The 27,010-nt window shown below is 40.7% G+C and overlaps 1 protein-coding gene across 4 annotated transcripts in view; it reads right to left on the reverse strand.

Annotated features, from left to right (window-relative positions):
• Window positions 1-11,479: 11,479 nt before the first annotated feature.
• The window catches only part of Kcnq3 (potassium voltage-gated channel subfamily Q member 3), a 277,993-nt gene continuing 262,462 nt past the window's right edge, over window positions 11,480-27,010 (reverse strand). For 3 of the 4 annotated variants that reach the window (XM_029469949.1, XM_029469950.1, XM_029469948.1), the window contains 6 exons: window positions 24,383-24,585; window positions 23,339-23,441; window positions 20,831-20,962; window positions 18,625-18,723; window positions 16,311-16,395; window positions 11,480-14,526 (listed from right to left, as the gene is read on the reverse strand). In XM_029469949.1, the coding sequence (XP_029325809.1) occupies window positions 13,792-14,526; window positions 16,311-16,395; window positions 18,625-18,723; window positions 20,831-20,962; window positions 23,339-23,441; window positions 24,383-24,585 (1,357 nt within the window). In that variant the 3' untranslated portion in view covers window positions 11,480-13,791. The remainder of the gene's footprint in view (window positions 14,527-16,310; window positions 16,396-18,624; window positions 18,724-20,830; window positions 20,963-23,338; window positions 23,442-24,382; window positions 24,586-27,010) is intronic. The other variant, XM_021183338.1, reaches the window with a different exon arrangement.

The following is a 27,010-nucleotide window of genomic DNA, read 5'->3' on the forward strand; positions in this document are numbered from 1 at the left end:
GCCCATAGGACCTTCCCTTGAAGCTAGTCACTGACCTTGTAGTTGAAGAGCAGTGATGACAGCCTTTATTCCAAGAGGCTCCTGGCATTAGAAATCCTGTTGTTAATGTTAGTCAACTCACCTCTGCTGGCCTACACTGTAGTTTGATTCTGAGTGCTTCTGTTTCTGTAAGTAGGATTTTACACTGGACTTGTATGCTACATTCTGGCACTGCCTGCCCCAGATCACTTCTGCCTGCGTTCCAGCTCACTGCAAGTTGAAGTACAGCTCTCTATGCAGATATCTCTTCACCTTATTTGACTGTATCTCCTCACTTCTCTACCTAAAGGCTGGAGCACCGTGGAGCTCATTCAGTTGTGGCAAGAGTGACCCAAGAGTGCCACTTAACATTATGGGATGGCCTTCAGCCAGCAAATAGTAGACTCTAGCAAGCTCCTGTATATTCTTGCAACATGTTTTTTGGTCTAATTTATGTAACTTCTCAGAAGTCTCTGTGAACTAAGACCATTAGGTCACAGAGATTAACTCCCTGGGACCTTCAAGGGTAGGAGTAATAATGTTCATGCTAAAGGTTTTGTGCTGTTTATAGCTCTGAGAAACCATGTTGTTCCAGGATGAAATCCTGTCCTAATCTTTATAACTAATCCCTTTATTAAGTCTTAATTTTGGGACAGAAGAGAAGGAGTCCTCAAATGCCTTGTCATATAGCATGGAGACCTATGTTAGATCCTTAGAACCTTAGTAAAAGAGCCAGGCGCAGCAGTATATACCTGTAATTGGGGACAGGACATTCTGGATAACCAATATAGCTTGAGCCATGAATTTCAGCTTCACTTGATCTATGAGAAAATTTTCTCTCAAAAATATTGTCATGCGCAATTGAGAAAAACACCTGACATCAACTTTTGTCCTTCACACGCATTTGCAAATGCGCCTACACACACACACACACACACACACACACACACACACACACACACACACACACANGATCTATGAGAAAATTTTCTCTCAAAAATATTGTCATGCGCAATTGAGAAAAACACCTGACATCAACTTTTGTCCTTCACACGCATTTGCAAATGTGCGCACACGCGCCTACACACACACACACACACACACACACACACACACACACACACACACACATTAACACCTTAACTTCTGTAGTAACAAGGTGACTTTTTGATCTAGTTTGTCTTAGATGGGTACAACCCACACTGTCAAGTTACTGGAGAAGCCCAAGGGATAAAGGTGAATGAGCAAGCTTCATTCATAGATGGTAACTGATGTCGTCCTCATGAATTAGTGGCCAAGAATCAAGGCTCTGAAATGAGACTTTTTCAGCTCAAATTCTGGTTCTACCTCTGTGACTTTGGGTGAGTGACTGAACTTCTCTCAGCCTCCATGCCCCAATTTACAAAATTGGGGATAATAATAGTTCCACATCCAAGAAGGTTTGCTGTGCAGATGAGATGAGGCAATTCACAGAAAACAAAAGATGTTTATTCTCCATTAAGTCCTTGTTGGAATCAGCTCTCTTATTCTCATGATATCTGACAGCACCGAGCTTTGGAGAAGCTTTTAAAGACAAGATCCAGAGAAGAAACTCGACCCTTTGTAAAGGGGATTCTGATGATAGGCAAGCTAATTCTGTAGAGCAGGTAAAGAATTAACCATCCAGGAAAGACCACAGACCAAAATATAAACAAAACAAAACAAAACAAAACAAAACAACAACAACAACAACAACAACAACAACAACAAAAAGCCAGAGAGGTGGAGAGAGCGAAAGGAATAGAGCTTTTGTGGAGACAGGCTGACATGTCCTGTTGAGTTAGAGATGCAGGGGAACCTTGAATCAGTAAAGGTGATGCTATAAAGGAGTTACTAATAAAGTTGCTTAGGAAATATTAAGTTACAGAATGGAGAATTTAGCTAAAGGAGCAGTGCCTTCAAAAATGACCAGGGCATAAGTAGTACACTTGCCAGATCTAGTCCATAACAAAACCCTGACTTATAAGAGACCCATGGACCTTTTCCCATCTGAAAGAAAACACCCATAATTGGAAGCTCAAAGGGGATAGCACAGGAGAACAACCATCCTTGAGCTTTTGTCTGCCACCAAATCCTGGTTTTCTTATCAAGAAAGCATAATTCTGGCAATGTCTTTGCTGTGTAAATCCCACATTTGCCCAAATTCCAGACTTGCAGTCTCCTGTTTAAAAACAGAGTGTGATTTGGAGCCCAGACCTGAAAGAGATTTAAGGATGACAATGTATGTATAATGCAAAACCTGAGGTCAAAAACTGGCTTACATGAGCCAGTAAAATAATTGTTTGGGTTCATTCTTGTTTGTGCATTAGCCAGAAGCAGTCACATATTTTGTTAAAGAGTGTCTCCTTTATCCACTTTTAAATGCTTGGAGTGATTTTGTACAGAGAAGGCATATGAATCCTGTAACCATATGGATAGGTGAGGAAATACAGAATTGGGAGTTAGAGCTGGGGAGGGTATTCTAGGTTAGGCATTGTATACAACTCCTGGGTCTTCTCATCTTTATCTTCATCTTTCGCAGATGTTTGTCCCTGAGTGGGCCTTTTTCTTTACCCTCTTCCTTTCCCTGGAGAAAGGAAGCACTGCTGTCAGGAAGCTTGTCTCTGCTTTCCCTAACTGTCTATACCTTCTAATTCCCACCATGTATTTTAGCCGTAGAAAGGTTCCTTAGCATTGAGTTCCCCTTTCTTGGTCTGCGCTGACAGTGTGAAGCCCTTGCTGGCTTGAAGAAATTCAGAGTTGTCTAGTGTGATAGTTTCTACCCACAGGCTAGTCCCAGGTCAATGGTGGAGGTGGTGAAGAGAAGGCAGATGCTGCAACAACCAGAACATTGTGAAACAGATGTTATGTTAGCTTTCTGGGCAGGACACTCAAGGCAAAACATAAAGTGTTGCCCAGCAGATGAGAGATTCATCAAAGACTTCCCCATGGTACCAATGTCCTATCAAAGTCTTGGGAATGAGTTTCCAATAGGAACTTTAACATTTTCAATTAACAGCCTGGTGTGTGAGGGGAGCTGCCAGCTTTTATGAAGTAGGACACATAGAATATGTTTCTGTAGATAATGCACCAATAGGTGGGTGGAAATTTGACAACATACTAGAAGGTAAAGCAGATGGGGCATGGCTATCAATGATGACTTATTAAAAAAATAATTTAAGCTATAGGTGGCATAGAAAAGTAAAGGAGTAAGTCGCCCAGGTTTCTATTTCTCACAAGACCACTGTTTATAGGACTTTAAGGGATGGACAGATTAGATTCAGGAAGATTAGGTGGGAGAGACAAATGGTGTTGGTGGGAAGAGGATCTTGAAGAGCAACAAGATAGACCTCACAGACTATTCATGGTGACCCAAGAGGTCAAAGTCTACTCTGAGGTATCTAACTTGATGGGACTATGGTATAGAATGGGAATGTATGGGGCTAGAGGTGGAGTATGGAAAAGGCCAGATGATGGTATTTGTTATTGAGGAGAATAGGGAGTATTGGTCTTCCTGCAATGAAAGGAACTGAAAACATGGGGCTGGGAGAATCTTTTTGCTTGGTCTTTAGTTAGGAAAGGAGTTTTTCCTTGGAAAGGAAGAAATGCTGAAACTACAGTCTGATGATGCTGGTAGAGGCAGAGGTCAGAAAGCAGGTGAGGTTTCAGACCTTGCATATAAGCAGAAGTTCTCTCCAAGAGGAAGTGAATTTTTCCCTTTGTCTTGTGGCCTTTTTGACTTAGAGCCATTAAGTTCCAAGACTGTTGATGTGTCTGAAAGGCTCTGTCTTTTTGGACCCATATCCTCCCTAATGCTGCATTTCAAGTACAATATCTCCTTACACTTAGAGTGTTCTCAGTTTCCCCAAAACTATACACACCCCTGAGTTGCTTACCATAGGCAGAGGATACTATTAAAGAAAAGACTTTACTTTTAATAGAATACACCTTCTCTAATATCTGCCAACTCTTATAATCATCTTCCCATGTGGCTTTGCTAAATTACCTTTGCATTTTCCATCGAGGACTCATTTTCTCTTAAGGAGCATTCATATAATTGTACTATAGGTGAACACCTTTCTTTGTGTGTTCACAGACTCTTGATTCGCTATCATTACACGTCACTGAACTGAAATGATCTTGATGCCAATGTAGTCCTGGTATTCCGTGGTAAAATAGTGTACCTCAAATGCTAGGCACAGTGTAGAGGAACTCCAGTGAATGTCTATTAAGTAATAAACAAGTATTTTTTTGAACAGAACTAAATAGAGTTTGACATGAAAAAAAAAAAGCAAGAATGTTATATAAGCAAGGATCATAGATATCCAAATGTTTAGGAGACAAAATTGGAAAGTTGACCCATGTGTTTGTGTACTCACCAATATCCCAATTCACAACCAAGAATCAGTATATTCTGAGTTGATTATTTTGAAATGTGCACCATTAATAAGGAGACAACCTTTGCCAAATTCTGCAAATAAATTGTTGTCATGTGTATATTTGCAACTCTAGTCATTTCTAGGGAAAGTTTTTTGGCTTTAACACCAGTTCCTCATCCTGAGCTCTACTGAAGACTACACATCCCATCTTCCTGTGCAAGCTTGTTAGTACCACATGACAAGGTCTGGCCAATGAAAATGTGACCAGAAAGTCACTGAATCCCAGGGAGATAATAAGATGGTATGACTTTTACATTTTCTAATTTTCTGGCTATGCTTGATAGGTGGATGGAACTGGGTTCTAGTGTATTCCATGCTAAAAAGGACCACAAATCTTTGCATTACTTTTAACCACTGTGACAGTCTACGATGGATCTTAATTTGGACGAGAAATAATTTTTTGTTGTAGTAGGCCATGAATATTTTCAAGATTTTTCTGTAGCATCAACCAGTACCTTTGACCCTGTGTTACAAAACCCCGAAGAGCTGTTCTGACACATTTCAGAAACATTTTTTCACAGAATCATTGAATCATCCATTTATTAATAAGTGGTGCAATCTTTATTGATTTTGAGATAGAACATAAAAAAATCAGGTAAGAATTGTTTGCATAATATATATATGGAAATCAACCTATTAAAGTTGTCAAATATCGGACAGAGCCAGAATATAAATTACACATACAGTTTAAAAATTACAGGAAACCATATTATAAAGAGCACTAAAGGGCACTTGTGGAATAGTTGTGTTCCCATGTAAGCCAGAATGTGGAGAGCCTACTCAGAGCACGGAGACAAATCCAGGGAGCAAGGCACCAGAATTCTATGCCGTAAAAAGGGGTGAAATAAAATCAACCTAAAATCAAATACAGTGACTCATGTCATTGCAAACCTCAACTTGTTCTTCCACAGTAGGTGTCTTCCATCACTACTATATCAGGACCAGGGAGAGGGGGGTAGTCACAGCCCATCTTAGGCAAGAGGGAGAGATTCTTTTTTTTTTTTTTTTAAATGGAAAGGACTGGCAGAACTGATAATGTGCATCCATCCTAAGTTAGCTTTTCAGAATTGGGCATAGGTTCTCTCTCTAACAGCTTGGGTCTGCAATTTGACTGAAGGGCTATCCAAATCCTCCATTTAGCCCTCAGGGAAGGCTGGAGGTTGGACCTGATCTCTCATTCCCTGGAAATGGATTCAGAAGGGCAAAGCATGGCCCAGTTAGGAGATCCATTTGGTATCCGTGCAGATTCTTGTTCTCTTAATATTGAAAGATGGAGTAATAATTGATCTGCACTTTTGGCCTCTCAGAGAACTTCTTTTTTTTTTTTTTTTTAAAGGCCTGTTTGTGTCTGCAAAATTTCAAAGCCCTGAAATAAAGATACAGTCTAGAGAAAGAAGATGAGAGTCAGCTGAGCCTGAGATACTTTTGAACTTGTTCAGGTAAATATGGTGACAGAGGATCTGTGGGGACCAAGAACAAAGGGTGTTTGTGGGAATATCTGTGGCTACCAAACTCTAAGGGCTAATGGACTCCAATGTGAACTGTGTGAATAATTTATGCAGCATCAGTTTCTGCCTCCGACAGCTGGATGGTGAAAACATCCAAAGAATTTGCTGAATAGTCAAAGGGAGCCGCTGACAGTCTTTCTTCTACTCTCCAGGGCATGGGTGGGTCTGTGATCATTTCATTGGAACGCTGACTGTGCAGAAGAGGGAATTGTTTTCTTAGGGACCACAGGGCCTGACTGGGGAGCATTTATACTGCCCTGTGAGACTTGGGGGGGGGGAGGGGTAGAGCCAGGGGATAGGAAAAACTTTTGAGATCCATGGCTTAGTGTAAAATCTCAGTTCTTTCTCTTGTACTATGTGACATCTAGGCAACTCTTTTTCTTTCAGCTTTTGATGTCTGTGCGGCCAGTGACAGCCTTCCGGTGGGTTTACACTAAGGGTGCAGCATGCAGGCATCAGAGAACTGCATCACACTCATGCATGCAACTCTTAAGGAGAACACAGAGGGAGCTGTTCTCCTATCCCAGACCTCAGTTTTGCAGGCAGAGTTGAAGAAAGGAGCACTGAAATCAAACTGTCTCGTCTTTTCATAAATCTTAAGTTTCCAATTGGAGTTTGGTATATTCCAAAGTACTTGGCTAGGCTTGGTTAATTTTAAGCCATTATCGGGTTGCTCAGATCTCTGAATTTTTAACATGTCAAAAGATTACTATTCTTTCCTGACACTTACTTCAATCTTGAAGGAGTGCCATTGGGAGGAGGGGAGATTCAGGCAGAATGACAGTTTTTAAAATAATCCAGTAAACCAAAGCCATACCATAATGTGTCACTTTTCTCTTTAAATCTTTCAGAAGTTTTTGGAACAGCCCAATCAGGATCACTAAGACATCCTATCTTACCAATGGGTTTAATACAGATTTCTGTGGGAGCACTGTTAAATTCTGGCAAATGTAAGCACAGCTCAAGTGGAAACTCAAGATTTCTGCATGTGAATCATGAGATACCAAATTTTTCCCTAAAGTGTCGCCACAATTACACAAACGTGATATGTTTTAAGAAGGACAGATCCAATGCAGCTTTTGGCAAAGAGTATGTACTCTTTGAAATGTCTATGAAATGGCAAGGATGAGGATCCCCTAGGGTCAAGTGAGAGGAACTAGACATGCTCAGACAAACCCCAGATATTCCAGTACACAGTCACCTATGGTTGAATAGGAAGTTTGCGGCAAGTCAGATTCCCAAAGAAATCAGATCCTTAAACCTATGGAGAAGTCTCATGCAGTGGGGCCAGTATCTGAGGGTGCAACCCAAGGATCTGTGAGTGGCTCTTAATGAGTCCAGGGGATGAACCAAACAGGTAAACCTGTCCAATCTTTGCAGCATAACGAGAGACAAAGCAGGAATAGTCAGAAGGGTGGAGAGAAGTTATACACATGGTTAAAAGGTTGTTCTTCAGTCTCTCCCCAGGTGTGCTCATTGGCAGGAGGTTTCTCTGAGCCCTTTGAAGATGAAACATTCAGATGGGACATCTTTGTGACATGGGAGAATAAGTCCTATTCTAGAGATAGTGAAGTCTCAAAAAACATTTCTGGTTCAGCTGTTTCTCAAGGGAGTCAGACAATTTATCTTTCAGCGTCACCAGAAATACTCCCATCTCTAACATCTGGACCAGGAGTCAGGACACCTGAGTCCTAGGACCACTCTTCTACCTGATCTTTATTTTACTCACAATGAGACTCAGAATCCCTGATGTCTGAGCATCTGTGTCCTGGCCTAAAAAAACATGGGTGATCATTTTCTTCCTCTGAATATTTTAGAACATGCAAAATTACACTTCCTCAATTCCGTTGAACTATGATTGATTCTAGAAGGATACTGACATTGAGGCTGCTGAAGGCTGAGACCATAGTTACAAGGAAGAATTTGAACAAGTTTTGACCTTCTTCTTGAAGAGGTCCTATTCATGGCAAGAGTGCTCCCTGGTAGTCATCATGCCACAGTTGGCTTTCCATTCATATTTAATTAGTTTTTTTTTTTTTTTGTCTACATCTCCTTAAGTCATGTTTTAGAGAACACTGTTACATCTGGCACTCTTTCTCCAATAGAACTTTCACCAGCTAGCAACTGAGAACCACATTCTTAATGCTCCTTCCAGTATTCCTTATCTTGCACATTTTGATGGGAAAAATAATTATGTTCAGTTGCAGACAGGTACATAGTTAACGACTAAAAAAAGAATCCTAGTTTTATCATGCAATAATTTGAATTATATCTCCACCAGCTTTTTTTTTTCCCTAAAAAAATATTTTCTGGTGTAAACTTAGAATCCGTAGGTGATATCACTAACTGATGTAATGGAGTCTATACATACTATAAAAACAGATACAAATAATTATTAACAGTTTTGGCATGGACCAGTCACTGCACTAAGAACTTTATACATAGTTGATTGTCTCACTTGAAATTTTAAATAGACTGAAATAGTTCTGAGTGTTCCAAAACTCAAATTTTTAATACAAGTCATCTCTATCCCATTTTTGTTTGTTCAACATTAGCTTCACACCATGGTTTCCAAACCTCTGAAAGCTACATAGGTACTCTGACCCCTAAGATTTATTTCTATAGCTGGGTACCACTAAGCTATATTCTGCTGCCCTGTTTAGAGTAAAGATAGCTCAGTTTTGAGGCATGTAAGAACAGTATGTCATTTTTGAATATTTTTCGATACAGAAAGCAAATGTAGGTTAAAGTTCATGGTGGAAATAGCATGAACTTTTGAAGACAAGTGAAGACAAATTTTAAACCAAGAACACCTCTGTGGTCCTGGATTTCTTGGGGGCACATGCTCATGAGAACCAAAGAGTATCTATTCTAGGCAGCAATGGAGTGAGAACTGGGGTCGGTCTGGCAGCCTTGTCAACAGTCTAGTTGACTTCTGAGAACATTTCTTTTCTTTCTTCCGTATACTCCGATCTTCAATTTCCCATGAATGAGTTCCTTCTTTTTCAAGTAGATGTTGTGCCATGGCCTGTGCTAGGCCCTTTTTTGTCAATATGGTGAAACAGATGCCATGGCTACTTGTCTGCCCTCCACCGTGACAGGATATAGAGAAAAAAAGCTTTTTTTTTTTTTTTTCCAAAAAACTTTCAGAGCCCAAGTGCTTACATCAATTATTGGATGTTACAGAGTCCAGAATGGTGAACTCAAATGCAAAATCCCCATTCAATGTTCCCAGTGGGGGAATATTCATATTGGTAGACAGTTGTCCACAGCCATGAAATCAAGTATGATGAGTCTAAGACAACTATCAACAGTTGAGGACATGAGTTTTCTTACAGCAGAGACTAGCTCTCTGGTCTTTGAATGTTTGTTGCATAATTCTTGGTATTCAGTGATATCTAGAACATCTTGCTAAATGAATATTTCGTTGTTACACTCTCAGAGTAGCATGAAATAATGAGAATAATTTTGGCAAACTGTGAGTAGATTCTGTGATGCTATCGTTTCTAAGGGTGTTTACTTTTGAGCTACAATGTTTAGAAATGCCTTGTACAGAATAGATATAGGATGCACAAGTGTTGCTTAATTAATTTGGTTTTACCTATACACTTTGGTGTTTTCTAATTATTTCTTCATAAAAATAAAATTTTAGAACATCAGTGTCATATCTAGTAAGTCTGAATTCTAAGTTTTAAAAACAGACAGTAATTGAAAAGAACTTTCTCAATTCAGTGGGTTTTTTCCCCCTTCTTTCTACAATTTCACTTTATCTTAAGTTTTCAGTATCTGCTTATATGGAAATATTTAATAGTTAAAATGTTACAATTTCACTTTTCTTCAGCCTGATAGAATTATCTTTAATTAGCATTTAAAAATTCATTCTTCTTATTTTTTTCTTGCTAAAATATGTCCGATTAATGTGTGTGTGTGTGTGTGTGTGTGTGTGTGTGTGCGCGCGAGTACACACACACAATGTGTCGTGCCATACTAGGGATCAAAGCCAGAATTTAATGTATGATAGACAAGTACTCTACCACTGAGTTATACTTTCATTCCCATTTCTTAAAAATTGTAAAGTTTAAATATATTTTAAAGCATGGCAGCCAAATACATATAAGACAATTCTTTAACCTGATAAAACCATTCCTGGTTTTTGTGATGGAATTAATTTCTCAGTCTTTCTGGGTTTCTGTTAAAAGTGTTATGACTTCCTAGGCAAGCTGCAGAGCTACTGATGTGCTTTCCAATACATATTATCTTGGATTATTCCGTCCTGAGATTCTTTTGTGTTACAAAGGATCTTTATAGAACTCACATTGACATTTCAACTGAGGATCAGAACACCAGCCATGACGACCATGCAGTGTATTGACATGTTCAGTTGAATACATTTGGTTGGCTGGTTTAGATATCTTTTTAAAAAAGGATAGTTCAATAGAAGGATTTCAGATTATCTTATCTTTCTTCTGTTTGTTTCTTAGATGCAAACAAGCAGCTCTTAGGGCCCTTAGTATTTGTCCTGTATTTGGCTGATACAGACAACTGACTAGACATATACCAGTTTGGCAACCAACACAAAACTAATTCCTGCCACTCTGATTTTGAATCACCAGGGAAGCAAGCCTATAAACTTAGAGCTTGTTTGGAAAAGAATGCAAATTCCAGTTCAAAGAATTCTTGGCCAAGATCCCCATTTGAACTCCTGAAAATACATGCACCAGAGATTGGGGAGGTAAGGAAGGGACCATAGATGAAATGCCACGACAGTGGGAAGAGGGAACTTACATAGCTCACCTCCAGCAAGAAGACAGGGCATCAAGTGAGGGAAGGGGATGCCATCCCACAGCCAAAATTCTGACCCATATTTCTTCCTGTCTGAAAAAACTGCAGGGATGGAAATGGAGAGGAGCCTGAGGAAAAGAAGGTCCAGTGACAGGCCCAAAGTGGGGTTCAGCTCAAGGGGAGGTCCCAAGGACTGACACTATTATTGAGGCTATGGAACACTCACAAAAAGGGACCTATCATGACCACATTCTGGAAGACCCAAAAAGCAGCTGAAAGAGTCAGATGCAGTTATTTGTACCCAACCGATGGATAGAAGTAACTGACCCCTTTGGTTGAATTAGAGAAAGGCTGGAAGAAGTGAGGAGGAGGGCAACCCGGTAGAAGGACCAGCACTCTCAATTAATCTGGAGCCCCGAGATCTCTCAAACACTGGGCTACCAACCCGACACCAGACACCAGCTGATATGAGGCCCCCAACACATACAGAAGAGGATTGCTGGGTCTGGGTTCAGCCAGCGATGATGCACCTAGCCCTCAAGAGATTGGAGGCTCCAGGAAATTTAGAGGTCTGGTGGAGTGGAGGGAGGGGAAGGACATCCTCATGGAGACATGGGGTAGGGAGGAGGTATGGGATGTAGAACAGTTGGAGGGTGGACTGGGATGGAGGAATAAAATCTGGAGTGTAAAAATAAAATAAATAAAAACCAAAAGAATAAAATAAAACATGAATTATTTGAAAAAGTGCATCTTAATGTAACAGCAATGTTAGAAGGTTGTGAAAGAATGTTAATGTTAGGAAAAACCATGCGGCACATATTATTCGCCATCATTTTTGTTTCTGATAACTCATGGACATAAAAAGGGATAGTGTAGGTTAGGTGCTAGGTAGGGCAGTTATTTATGGTGAAAAAATATATAGGAAGAGCAGATTCAAGAACCAAATCCCAAGGAAGAGGTGTAAGTTTTCTTAGATTATAGCCAAACTGGCACCACTGAAGTCATATTGAAAGATTTGCGGGAAGAGGCCCATAGCCTTTGTCTTTCAGATTGCCAGAAAAATCAATTGAAATCTGTAAGAAAAGCTTTACCTCTAGTGTGTGTGACTGTATTAATATATTGCCTGCCTTGGACTTAAATGTCACTATTCGTATATCCATTCATGAGACTCTCCATGTTGGCTATTTCTACCAACTCACAGTGCTTGCCATCATTCTTGGAACTGCTTTGGTTTAAGGTCCTCTCATCAAGGGGACAAACTTTCATTATCACTGTATTCTCAGCTCTTTATACAGGACCAATCAGCATGTAAGTTGTAAGAAACTGATCTCTGAGGACTCTTTCCCCAACACAGGGCAGAATACTAGCATTGGGAATTGATGAAAACATCAAGTAGGTGTCTGCTATGATATTTATGGCTCTTGGCAACACAGCAACAGCACTGGTGAGAGTCATATTCAAACACTAAATAAGGGTATTTTCATCATCTTGATGGTCATCATGGCAACCATTTAAAAACCATATTTAAAGGCATGAAATGACTGAGACACTAATACTGTGGTGATCCACAAAGAGTAGCCAGTTTAACCTCATTAGAGGTTTTCAGCAAGTAGCAATATCTCCCAATAGGCCACATAGTGGCTTGTGCTTAACATTCATCTTTCTGCAGCAGGGCAGGGATTTCCAGGCTCTTGGTTGTCACATCAGGAGCTCTTTTGATTTTGTGTGGTTCTAGTATTTTCATTGAGAAAATCTGGAGAAGTAAAAGTGGGTGATTCTGGGAATTCTTCCTATTTGTATATTTATAACTAATTTGCATTCCCCATCCTGGATCCCACTTGTAAAACATCCAGTAAACATGCTTTGCAGTCAAAGCAGACATCGTTCTCCCTTTAAGTAAAGACTGAAGATTACATCCCATGGTTAAAGAGTGCTGGTGTCTTGGTACAATTCCTGGGTTCCAGTATGCAAATGGGATAGCGTGAGGGGAGACTGTGGTAAGGGGTGAGTCCTCAGGTGGAGGTTTTGAGTCCTCACTTTCCACAGGACAACCAAGTGTCTCAAGGCATGTCATTTGCCTTACATCCAAAACATATCATTTTGAAATAGAGGACAGGGTAAGGTGATTGCTCTTGATTCTAATCTCCATTTTGGATTCAGGTTCAGGTAAGGCAGAAGAAGGTGTTGGAATTTCATTTTAAAACACCAAATTTAGCTCCTGCCTAGAAGGCCACCCCACTTCTGGTAAATTTTATTATCTTTGGCTACAGAAATTGGGAACTATTTTTTTATGTTTGTGGCATGTGTGCAAGATTTCTCTTCACCAGTCTATAACACATGTGATGTTATATTTTGAATCACCAACATCTTATGGTTAAATAAACTGAGGCACCGTACTGAACAACGGGTAGACCAAGTCTCCCTGAGAGCTTTTACATAATTTTGCCAGCCTTCCTTTAGTGAGATAATTGTTTTAAATCTTGGCTTTGGGGTTGAATGACTATCTTGTTCCTATTCTGTTTGCTCAGAGGATAGCCTCATTGTAATGCAGGATGTTTTGGTTGAGAAAATTATTTCCTTGCTTTAGAAAACAGTAAATTAACTGGAGCGTTTACACAAGGGTGGGGGGATGAGCCTAGAAATAATTTAAACTATGCTCTCAGCTTATCTGAATCAAAACCCAAACCAGCCAACCAAACAAATAGCACAGCTCATCAATAAGTCTCCCTGTACTTGTTCAATTGTGATTAAAGGAAGAAGAGCAGATAAATGTGTATCTAGAAGAGACTAACAGTGCCTTTTATATAGTGTCAAGTCATGCAAACCATGCTGAAAAGGAAGCGATTCTGTTGCAGTGAGATGGGGGAGGAAGAAGGCTGTGAGAAGCCCCTGCTTGCAGGGGGGCCACCACGCACATGCATGCGCTTGACACAGCCAGTGGAGTCCCCATTGTAAGCGCTAGTTGTGAGAGTAAGTGAGCTGTACAAAGTCTGTCTACAGTACCAGGAGTCAGCCAGTGACCCCTTTTAAGTGGGCTTGTTGGAAGGGGTCCATATGGAATCTGAAATACCATCTCCAGTGGATGACATAGGCATGGAACCACTGGGTGTGAAGGGGTCTGTGTCCGTGTCCGTTTCTCCTTCAGCCAGGTACCGCTTTTCCCTCATCCAGCTCGATCCCCCACTGGGGCCAAATACATAATCATCTCTGTCTTGTGAGATGCTGAAGCCACTTGGAGACCGCTCCAGTTCCTCGTGATTGACGGACATGAGGGACAGAGGTGTATCACTGTCCCTAGTGATGCTGCGTCTCTGGCGGGGTGAGATGTGGTCCGAATAGGGACCTTGCAGTTCTGTCTGGGAGTGGTAGCTCACACATGAGTCCAGAAGAGTCAAGATGGGCAGGACTGTGGGCCTCTCTGCATAAGTACTTCCCGAGGAGGGAAGGTTAGTTTGAGCCTTTGTAGAACTGGGTCCCCCTCGGGTCAGTTTCACAGGGTCATGTGCAAAAAACCCGTAAGGGCCAACTCTGTCGATGGGCACCTGGTGGAAGCTGTAAGGAGGGTCGGGGGGCCCTGCCTCTGAGTAGTTGCAGATGATGGTTTTCAAATCAGAGTACCTGTTGTCTTCTTTCTTCTCCCCTTCGGCTGGGGAGGAGGCCCCCTTAGTTGGGTAGTACTCAGTGACATGTACCTGCAAGCGTTCCATATGCTGCATATGCATGTCCACAAGGAAGTCCAGTTTCTTCCCCATGTCGTGAACCTGAAAAATAACAAGCACCAGGAGTCACTATTTCTCTGGGAATAAGGGTCACAGTCACTGTGCTGATGGGTTGTTTGGCAAGTCTTAGTATAACAGCTACAACAGTCTCCATGTCTCCTGCTAGAAGGCCCTGTATACAAATTAACATTCATTTAGAAATACACAGGCAAGGATGACACTGCAGTCAAAGATTGGAAATCCACAGACAGTTTGTGAATAAGTGTTACAGGCTCTCATTGTCCTCCTTTGGAAGATATGGTAAGATTTCAGTCAAGATGTGGGGTTCTTGTTTTGTGTAAATTTTCTTCTATGTAAGCATATAGGTTGTTTGTGTCTGTTATTAATACTTGGTAACCTAAGCACTGGAGGGCAGTGACAGCAAAAATGGAGTTTTACAAACCTAGAGACCCAATTGGGACCCTCAGGCAGTTATGGAAAGTGCTTCTGCTTTAGGTACGGCATTCATAAGTAGGAATGTGTGGAGCGCAAATGCAAAGTGCATGCACATCTCTGTAAGAGAGAGGTGGTCCTTCCCTGACAATTCACATCTGTGAATACACACAAGTCTGTGTACCTTTGTGTGTGCTCTTCCTTTTCAGACAGTTCACAGGTCACAAAATCAGGCAAATGAAAAACCTCATTGGCTTAATGAGGTGCTGAGTCTCATGACAGGTCATGGTTAATGCACATCTGAGGTGTAGTTATAAGGAATATTTAGGCCGTAGCTATTTGACTTTATGCCATGTACTTTATTGGCCTAATTTTTACAACCTTATAAGGTCAATGCTATTGTGATTTCTGTTTCACACATGACAAAGCAGTGACCAGAGAGATAACATAACCTGTGTAAGGTCACAGGGCTAGTAAACACAAGAATCAGGATTAGAAATTAAAATTTAAAAATAAGAAGCAGGAGACCAATCACTGACATTTTCTCTCAATTCCTTGATATTGGTTTAGTTTGGGGTGATGGATCATCCTGGAGGATATTATTCCTGGAGAAATGTAATGGAGGTATTTATCTAGTGGACTGCAGAGATAAGCTCCATTGGGGTGTATTATGTTAACCTCTCTTTGCACCCTGAATGACCCTTATCCATAACCGAGGCCTCCTCTTGAAAATAACCCACAGATTGGGACTAGAGCAAAAGAGAACAGAAAGGAACATGAAATGGTGGGCATAGAATTGACATCTATTAAGAAAGTACCATGGAATGCATGGACAGCAGTGACCATTCTACATAATTCACATGTGTTGGCTCATTGAATCCTCATGGCAATTTTATGATGTATTGAATTCCCTGTAGGACAGACAAGCAATTCTGAGGTTCAAAACAGTAATTAACATGTGGGTGATAACCCAGCCAGGAAAAGCAAAACTGGGGAATTAAAATTAATTTCCCTATCTTTTCTGTTTTTAAAGTGGTAGGTGATATTTATTATGCCTTATCTCCATATGGAAAAAAATGGCACCTGGAAAACAGTTCTATGGAACTGGAAGGATGGCTTGGCAGTGAAAAGCAGGTGCTGTTCTTGGGGATGACTTGGGTTTGGATCTCAGCATCCACCTAGTGGCCAAGAACCATCTATAGCTCCAGTTCTGAGGATCTCTGCAGGAATCAGTCATGCATGTGCTGCTCATACATTATATGCCAGGAAAACACTTATACATATAAAATGAGAACAATTAAATCTAAAACAAAGAAGAAAGCACACACACACACATACATGTGTACACACACACACACACACACACACACACACATGGCAATAGAAGGGCTTACCTGTCTTTCAACTTTTACAAACTTCCCCATCATGCTTTGGTCTTCAGTTTCTGATGTGGCTGCCCTGGCTACATATGGTTCATTCCTAAGGAAAAGCCAATAACCGTAAGATCATCGTATCTGTTTTGATTGTGCGAGGTCATTCCAACTTGGAATACCATGTACATGGGACCATGGTTTTTCACTCACACGGACAAAACCTGGAAGAGGTTCCTTTGGCATGCTTAGTCAGGACTGCGGATGCCATTCGTACCTTCCTACAGGAAGATGCTAAGATAGCCTGGAAGATGTGGCAAAAGAGGCTTTGCTTTGTGTTTGTGAAGTCTACCAAGTATCTAACAATGCCCAGAGTGTTTATTCTTTTAAATTAACTTCCTTGCCTTTCAGTCTTAGGGCTCTTCCACTGTAGTGTCTGATCTCTAAATTTCCATGGAGTAGGCATACGTGCTTCACATGGTTCATTTTGTTAAGAATGGCAAACACCTGCAGCATCCAGAAAACAATGCTAGAACGTTCCTCCAGGAATCAGGGGAGGTTGTATTTTCTCTGTGTGCAATTATTATCTTCCTACATTCTAGTTCATTCCGATATTCTTACATTATGTGGAGATAAGATATTTCAAAGACACTTGATGTTGCTAAAACCCATTCATGTTGGGTTTTTTTCTTGACAGCTGTTTTTCCCTAAGTCATTGCCTCTGCTAAGCTACTTCTTTGTCTGAACAGTCTTCAACTAAAGCAAATTTCAAAAATTAGTGTCCTGGTGCTACATCCAGTCCACCAGCGTTTTATTTCTCTTGCAAAGGTAAATTCAGTTTGATATTTAACTAAAATTCATTTTAATTAACATGGATAAATTAGAGCTTTGAGTGTCCCTTTACCTATTTTCTGGGTGAAGTTTTGCCTACATTGCAAATCTACAAAAATAGTCCCACAATTTCTTATTGTTACAGACCTCTTTTCAAGCCCCTAAACTTTCTTATGAGTTTTGTGACTTCAGGAGTTAATATCTCTCAGTGTCACTTTTCTTATGTATGATACAAGTGTGATGAAGTACCCACCAGGGAGGTAGAGGACTACATGTGAGAATGCACAGGATATGGTCCACATAATGCTGTTTTATATTATTTTATTTGATTTATTAGTTTGTTTATTTTGAGATATGGTTCCCTCTGTACCTGGGGTTGGTCTCAAACTCAAGATCTTTCCTGTGTCTACTTCTCAAAGGCTAGAATTATAAATATGTACTACCACACTATACTCTTAAAATGTTTAAAAACAGCCCTCCACACTATCTCATAAATGAGGAAGTTGTGAGTTGGATGTAGTCTTGCATTCCTGCAGTCCCATTAGTCTGGAGGTTGGAGACCATCCTGTGCTACACCGTTTAAGGATAGACAGGACTAGGTCATGAGACATTCTCTCAAAAACAAATATTAAACCAGCACAAAACCTCCAAAGTAATTAACCAATTACTTATAATAAAATAAACCAAAAATTTTAAGAGTGGAATTCTCCAAAACTATATTTACTTTTTATAAAAATTGCATTATATGAAAACAGGACTCTTTGTTAACATTAGCTACGACAGAACACAGCAACAGTCATTCCCACTAGAAGGTTCAGCGGCCTCGGGTCCCATTATTCTTTATTGTATGCCAAACCTACTCCTGAGGAGTAGATGCCTTCTTTTACCATGCCAACGCTCTTGACTCTAAGATGAAGCAAAGTAGTCCCTCACTTATTCATCTTGCTTGCCTTAAAGATGATTTGGAATAAAGAGACACAAGTGCAAACTGTGGACCTTAAAAAAGGACAACACTTGTTCAAACTTTAAAATATTTTTTTGGAGCAAGGAGAATTATCTGAGTTACAGCATTGTTAGAGCTGCTGGCATCTGTATGCTGTCTCTCACTTTGTCTTGGAAGGGGTATCAGTCAAGCTCCAGAATACTGTGCAGGAGGAAGCAAGTGAGCTGACCAAGAACGCATTAGCTCCTCTAACATTAAATATGTTCTCTTTCAACAAAACTCATGAGTGTCCTCTTGTTTTATAGCCAGGAAACTGGTTATTTTCTATTTGAAAAAAATCCCACAGAAATAAGTGTCATTTATATGTCTTTGGAATAGGAGCATAAAGTCTCCTGCACAAAAGATTTTCAAGTGGCCACAACCTGAACCTGCCTTCCAAGTCTCTATTCATTTTCTGTGGGAGAGGGTTGATTTCACATAAAGTACCCAAGCTGAGATTTGGGGATGGATGCACTGCATAGGCCTTGTCTCAACAGTGCATCGTTCCACAAACACAAGCCCCACCTTGGAGACTGCTGGGATGGGTAGGTAAATGCTGACCCTTTCTGAGACTTCTTATGTTTTGGAGTGGATGGAGGTCCAGGGGTGAAAATCATATCTATTCTGAAAGAAGAAGAAGGGGAAGAAAGCAAAGGAGAGATTAGATTAAACAAAGCTTTGTTGTTGTGAGAAAATAAATTCTTACATTTCTTAATTCAAATGTGGCTCTGTGAAAGGGGGAACATGAGAGGATGAGAAAAAGAGTAAAAGGAGAGATATTGCCATGCACGATATTGCTATCTTCTGAAGTCTGAGGGAGTGAGAACATTTTCTCATCTCCGGGGTACCAGAGGGAGACAATCCACAGACTGGGTTAAGGGTTTTGCCTTACTTCTTAGTGCTAATGTCACATGTATATTATGTCTATCTCATCTTCCACCTCTTTTGTTCATCCCCAAACTTCCTAATTAGAGAAGATCTACTGTCAGACTCTAGGTTCCATTTTTAGCTTTATAGATCCTTGATGCTCTAATGGAAGGATGGTTCAACCCTAGTTTCAGCACCATGCTTCTATTTCTGTACAAAATACCTGCTCAGCAGAAAGATGCTGTCCACCATGCTGTGGAGCAGGGGAAGAGGTGGTGGGGTGCAACTCAGGGTGACCACTAAGATGCATCCAGAAATAGTCTTGGGTTATGTTTTCCTCTAGAAACCCAGCTTTATTTCCAACAGACACTCACAGCATCATTTGAAGTCAGGCTTGTTTTATGTCTGGCCCACTGAAGAATGTAATGTAATCTTGGCAGGCAACCTCCAGCTAAAATCCCCCAAAACACATTTTCTTGATAACTATCAAAAATCATGACAGTGTAATGGTCTATCATGTAAACATTAAAACTGCCTGATAGTTTTGGAGTCTGGCCTGTTGTTGGGAACACGCTGTCTTCCTCTGTCTCCGGGACATCCATATTTGCATAGATGATAGCATGGAATGACTGAAAACTTGTTTATACATAATACATTTGTTCAGCAGCTACTGAACCTGACCACTGTGTGGGGGACAACTAGAAGTCATGAATAAATATACTTCCTAGATAACACTGTCACCAAGAGCTTCATTGGTGTAGTGCTCCTACTAAGTCAGGAGGATACTCCATTGGATGCAGAGGCAGAAGGCCATGTGACCATTGAATTGTGTCAGTTTCTCTTCAGGTCTCTCATATGAGGGAATTACATCACTCATGCCATGTGTATTTCTGAGCAAATGCATGCACATTTTTGTGCTAATACTATATATATATATATATATATATATATAATATTGCTTCATATGATTGCCAGATCAAGGCAGAGTTTTGATATCATACATGACATACATATATTGATTTGTTAGGTTTTCAATTTCTAGACTGGGAAACTTGGAGTTAGTAAATTTGGACTCATAGCTTTGATTTCTCAATAATAAATAGGGAATATCTTATGGATAAATATCTTATGGAATTCTAATGAACCAGATGCATATATGTAAAGAACTTAGGAGATTAATAAGAGTGGTGGTATTACCTAAAAACAATCTTCCCAAATGGTGTCAATTTGCTTTGTATTTCCAGTTATGAATAACACTTAAATAATTCTTAAATTCTTAAAAAAGTGAGCTCGAGGTCAGCCTGGTCTACAAAGTGAGTTCCAGGACAGCCAGGGCTATACAGAGAAACCCTGTCTCGAAAAACAAAAACAAAAACAAAAGTAAATTCTTAAAATGTGGTTGAAATTTTACACTTAGAACAAAATCAGCTGAGATGTTAAATGATCAGAGTTTCATAATTATCCAAAGCACCATGGACAGGACCTAGTTGATATATACATGTCTTCTTTTCTCCATCAGACCAATCAGAAAGCTAATGTTGGCCAATGAAATAGACCAGGGCTTCTCTGGAGCTTTGAAAAATTGCCCTAAATAGAACATAGTAACAGTTGACTCCTTTAGAAGGGACAGAAGCCTGCTCACCATGGTCCCATTACTCTATTCCCTGCCAAGGCCAAGTCTGAGAGTAAAGCTCCTTGGCCCACATATATATCCACAGTGTTAAACGGGTCCTCCTGTTTGTGAAGTTTCTCTGCTGTATTTTGCATTACTTCTGAATGCCTGTCGCTTGAAATTCTATAGTCATATGACTTGGATTCCTTAGTAGCTGAGAGAACATAGTCCTTTCTCATCTGAATGGATTACCTTGTCTGTAGGTACTTTATCCTGGAAAGCATGTCAAGATGTCCGGCGGAATACTGCTCAATTACATCTTTCACGTCATAAGGCCTCAACGTCTCCTTGAACTTTTTTTTATATAGACGGAACTGTAGAATTCTGTAACGCAAAGGAGGGGCATTTGTTCACCATGGGCAGATATTGAAGGAAACAACTATGCCTATCCAGCAAACTCCAGACACAGAGGGAGAAAACATAAAGGGAAGGCCTGGTTGGCAGAATGCTGGCCTTGGATTCTGGTGCTTCCTGCCCCTCTGCTTCTACTGGGCTGGCTCCTTCAGTCATCTGAATAATTATAAAATTGTAGCAACAACAACTTTGAACAGTTGTTGACTAGTCATCACATAGAAAACACTACATTTCATGCTTTGTGACCAGTCTTCTAATAGATCAGTTTGCAGAGGAGCAGCCGTAGCCCTTAGAATGCAACATCTCATAGGTCTCCATGTCAGAACTGGATCAGAGACAGGTTTGGGTACCAACAAGGATGAAGCTCTTGGTTGCTCTCACTGTCACACTGTTTTCCATTTGAGGATGGCTGGTGTTTTTCCTCCTATAAGCTGCATGTTAGATTTTTCTCTGCTGTGACAGAATAGCAGACAGAAGGTCTTAAAATGGAAGGTTTTATTTCTGCTCATAGTTTTATGGGAATGTCAACTGGTGGGGAAGGCATGGAGGAAGAAACATCTCTTAAGGGTACCATCCAGAGCCCATAGTAGTTTAGTCACATTATAGACCAGGAAACAGAGAGATCAAGATACAGCAGGGATCAAGCTATAATAAATCTTCAAGTGCCATCCCCATATTATAGTCTTAATTGTGCCTGGCTAGGTCTATGTCAGAATATTCAACAATCGTACAAAAGAGCACCACTTCTTGCAGACCAGGTGTGCAAATACCTGGACATTCTACATCCAAACCACACTGGTAGTTAAGCATGGTGTTATATGTCTACAATTCCAGAACTTACAGGTAGAGACAGAAAGGTCAGAAGTTTAAGCTCATCTATAGATGGACAAGGAGAGGTAGACCAGGATGACATGGGACTCAGTTTCAAGATCTCAAAATGAGTAAGAAAACCAAACCAGAGCAGTAGTTTCTAATTCTTTTGCTCTGATCTCCTTAGGGCTCTGTTCTGTGAATTTATACAGGTTCCGTCTAGCATGGAGACACCTTCACTCCCTCCTTCCTGAAAATCAACAAGGCTCCCCCTAAAGGCTGCTGCCCTCTTTGGATTCCATCTTTCTGTTCATAGTGTCAACCTAAGCTTACAGCTTAGTGTCAGGAGGCTCCACCCCTCCAAACCCGACCAGTTCCCATTGGCAGGAGTCTTCTTGAATGACACAGTTCAAGTTCATTTTGTCTTAAACCTCATGATACAGAATTTCTTGCCAGTTTATACCTGCCCTTTACCTAGCTTCATGTGAAGGGGAACAACTTCTGTGGTTCAGAACAGTGGCTCAGAGATTTTAATGGAATTCAGCCCATGCTCCCTCTTATGCTGTGTGTGGCTGTATGTGCTAGGATAGCAACATTAAATTCTTGAGATGGAGACCTAGGGACCACAAAACCTAGAATATTGACCCTTAAAAGAAAAGAGTTGCTATACCTTTAATTAAGGCATCTGAAAAAATTATATAAATTGGAGTGCAGTTACAGGAGCCTGGAATATCTCAGTAGAGTCCCCCTCTGGATCAGTCTGACCAACTGGTTTTCCCTGAATGAGTCTGCACAGTCATTAACAAATGTAACAGATGCATTTTTACCTAACAGCCTTCCTGTCACATCAAACACAATGGAGAGGAGACACACCTCAGCCTTTGCTGGAGTTCACATCTTACAAGACTGTTTGGCTCCTTTGTTTATTAGACTGGCCATCTTGCTGGAGATAGTGTAACTAATTTCTGTCACCCATTAAAGTGAGAATATACCCAGAGCCTGATATATTTTCTTTAAGAATTAACATATTCTCTTGATTTCCCTGAAGAATTCTCAAGCAAACTAGAAACAGAGCATATTATGTTCTCTTGATCAGACAAAAGCATCTATAATTTATTCTTGTTAAAATGCTGATTCAAAAGAATAGATGGACAAAGAGAGGCAGGAAAAAAAGCTATCCTTAACAACTGAGGTGATCGTCGAGGAAAAGCTCCATGGGTTCTTATCACACACTCTGATGCCCCTTATAATATATGCTGGTTAAAGTCAGCCTGCGATGACACTGATGGATGTGCTGTCAGGAAGGTTAAAGCAACACTGTTTCCAAACAGATGTCTGACTATTGTGAAAGAAAGAATCATTGTACTGTGGGTAGCTTTCTTCATAGAGTAAGAAGTATTAACAGAACCCGACTCAAGGTGACCAGGAAGTGGCTCCTGTTTTCTTTCAAGTTCCAAAGGTTCTTTACCAGCTGTGTCCTATGGGCATGAAGGTGAAGCCTGGGGTTGGCATTTAGGTGGGGAGAAGGGTCATCACCTGACAGCTCGGATGGCAGCCTTTAGGGTAGGGATCATGTCTTCAATGAGGAAGTCATTCCCATAGCCCCTGTCTTCTGCCATAGGGTCGCCTGTCCCAGCATCTGTGAGGGAGAAGTGTATGTCAATGGAGTCCATCATAAATGGAAAATCTCAGAGGCCGTTGTGGAACCAGAATCTCCAGTGTGTACCTTATTCACACCTCAGCTTTATTCCCATATTTTGGACCCCAGTTGTGACATCATTTACCCTTCCTTAGCATCCCCACTCTGTGGTCCAGAAGCTAGAATCAGAAATAGGAGAAGGTCATAGCTGCTGTGAAGGATGATGCTAGGAGGTAATTCTGGAGAGCTATGCAGGTGTGTGTGTGGGGGAGCCCATGAGCAGCAAAAGGCACACATGTGGACCTCACACTGGGACAGACCTGAGTTGGGTTCTTGCTGTCAGAATTTCTGCTCATGACCTTGGCAGGTCACTTTCTGAGTTACTGGAAGCTTTCAGGAGAAAGAAACCAGTGTGAAGCCCTTGGCAGCTTCAGACACCTAGAATGACATTTTCCCCCTTGTTTTGCCTACTACAAAGTGGCATAGGTTCATGAGGCCATTGTTTCTATAGTTTTTAACACAGAGAACATTTTTTTCTGATGCCTTTTTCTCCATTCCTGAGGGTTATGGTGTGTATATTTCCAGATAGTGATGTACCTGACTCTCTATATCTGTCCAGTTGCCCTTCATGACAACTGGCTCATCATGGCCACCCTTATCAATCACAGTGCAGGTCCTATGGCTCCTTGGAAAGGTTTTGATTTGAAGCACAGAGGTGATACTAGCCTCCTGCACTGGGAACTTTCCTCATTTATGACTCTTCCACTATGCCACCGATACATCCAGCCCAAGTAAAGTGAGGCTTGAAGTTGGTTGAAGGAGGGATGGGAAAGATTTGCTTTGTGGATTCAGGAGGTCTTCAGCAGAGAGAGGGAAAGGTGAGAAGGAGAGGGAGGGCTGGGAAAGGAAGTGGAGAAGCTGAAAGAAGAGAAGGGCGTTACCTTCAGAACTCTGCCAGAAAGCGTAGGCTTTCATGCGGAAGGCGGTGCGGAAACGCTCTTTATTGTTTAAGCCAACAGGCTTTGGCTCTTTGGAAGGGCTTTCTTCTATGGCATCTACATTCAGAGGGGTAAATAGCTTTCCTTTAGTATTGCTACCACGAGGATTAGAAAGGCGAACCCGATCCAAGAGACCCAGCTTTTGGCTACAAAATAAGCAAAAGTGAACAATTTTCCTCCTTCAGTGCAGGTTCTTGTAACTTCCCATCCCTCCCTAAAGAATCACATTCTCCTCTGAGGAAGTGTGGACACTGTGCACCCAGAGAGATAACCTGATTCAGCAGATAGGAATTAGCTAGGTTTGGGGAGTGGTTCAAATCCTAATTCTACCTGTGAATATTTATTATTGGTTACATCTTGAGCAAATTTCCAACATCCCTGGATTTCCTCCTGTTTTTATGTGGAGCCTAAAACAGGGACAGGATATGCAGTGGCATCCTTTACCAAAGCAGTTTCAAGTGCCTGCAGTCAAGTTCTCTAAAAAAATACACTATAGATCAGGGAGAGTTAAGGTAAGAGGGAAGGTACATTTACCTATCTTTTCTGAGAATGTCTTTATAATTGTTAATTAGTTACCTTCATTAGTCTTTTCTAATACTTAATTGATTAAGCTTTATCATAGTATGCATGTATTGGAAAAGATGCAGTATCTATAGGGTTTGATACTATCTAAAGCTTGTATGGGGGGCTTGTAATAGATCCCCCACGGACAAGATACTACTAATGTGTAGTCATATACAACAAAAGTTCTTTGTTCTTCATGCTCTTCTTGCTATCAATAACTTCATTTTTCTCCTTACCATTTCATGGTGTCCAAATAGTGATGAACACAGATAAATTTCATCACACACCAATCAATCACAAAAGTGTGACGTAAATTACACAAAGAAGGCACATTTTAACCATTGTCCACAAACAGATTCCTCTGACAGAACCTAGTGGGTTCATAAGCTTTAATGGGGAAAGTTTGCTTTCAAATTATTAACTTTCAAAATTAAACATCCCTTTCCATTATTAGTGGAGGTGACAAACTCATTTCCAGTCTAATATTGTGAGGGTGTTTAACCCAGCCCCAGGTATATGTGGCACAAGGTACACCATAGAGAAGCTCTTGTGTGATTCCATCGAAACATTATTTCACAAGCCTGTTTCAATAGAATGTTTCTTTTATTACTATACATTACAATAAGCAATTTACATTTATTTATGTCGTGTGTGGTTGTGCAAGCATGTGTGCCACTGTGCATATGTGGAAGTCAGAGGATAACTTGCAGGAATCGGCTCTCTCCTTCTACCATGTGGCTTCTGGAGACTAAACTCAAGTCATCAGGCTTGCTGGCAAGGGCCTTTACCTCCAAGCCATCTTATCATATACAGTGTAAGTATTCTTCCATATATACCACTCTCCAAGACACACAACCAGGCCCTCTTGCTTGCCAGTGCCCTTTCTTGCTATCTCAGCCAGTCTCATCATTAAGTGCTACTTGAAACAATGTCTGTATATACTGTACTCTGGGAAATTCAGCACTCTAGTGCTTCAAAGGCACAGGTTTTCCTCTGTCACGGAGGAGGAACAGCCTACTTGGCACTTCTAAATGGCCAGCATACCTCACATATAACCTTCAAGGACAAAAATCGGCTGAGTGGGGCCATCTTGATAACCCATGTGACCTAGGACCATAACTACTTCTTTCTTCTTCTTCTTCTTCTTCTTCTTCTTCTTCTTCTTCTTCTTCTTCTTCTTCTTCTTCTTCTTCTTCTTCTTCTTCTTCTTCTTCTTCTCTGGTTGCAAGACTCCTTATGTGTAAGATGATGACTTTATGCTTGCATTCACAGAACTTATTATATGTCAAATGTGCTAACGCACGGGAAATTCTTATCCCCATCTATGATGCAGGAAGCCTTCACTAAGCACTGGCTGTCACCACTATTTTAGAAAATAATCCTCTTCTCATAGAAGCAGTAGAAAGCTGATGACATGTGTGGAAGGGATCAACATAATTCCTTGGGGCATAAAGGCAGGCTTTTGTATTTCAGTTTAAAAAAATATATGAAGTGAGACAAGCGTGGGGATTTATAGAGCATTTTATATCTACTTAATGCTTGCCTTAAAACTCAACATTCTGCTTTGGTAAAAGATAAAATGTGAAGATATTAATTACAGATATACTAAATAAGGACAAAATTAATGACAGCTACTTTGTCCTGACCTGGAATTTCGGCATAACCTCTGAATACAGGAAGGATAATGAGAAGACTCTCTTGGTCTATCAGTTCTGAGATTCAAGATTCATTTTCTTGGAATCCAGATGCCCCATTGCATCTCTTTAGAGTCTGAATTGCTTTCGCCATGCTCATTTAATAGCCCACTGGTCTCAGATGACACTTTCAACTGTCTCAGGAATACAGATGCATCGGCATAGAAGCCTCAGCTCTGATTTACGACAGACTCCGCACCTAAGAGGCTTACAGAATTCTCCCTCCAGCAAAGTGGATGCTCAGCTTACTTATTAATTGGGTTGCATGAAATCTGAGACCCCAAAAGATAATGAAGTGCAAGGCAATGTTGGT

This window comes from Mus caroli, chromosome 15, assembly GCF_900094665.2.
Source record: "Mus caroli chromosome 15, CAROLI_EIJ_v1.1, whole genome shotgun sequence".
NCBI classification, from domain to species: Eukaryota; Metazoa; Chordata; class Mammalia; order Rodentia; family Muridae; genus Mus; species Mus caroli.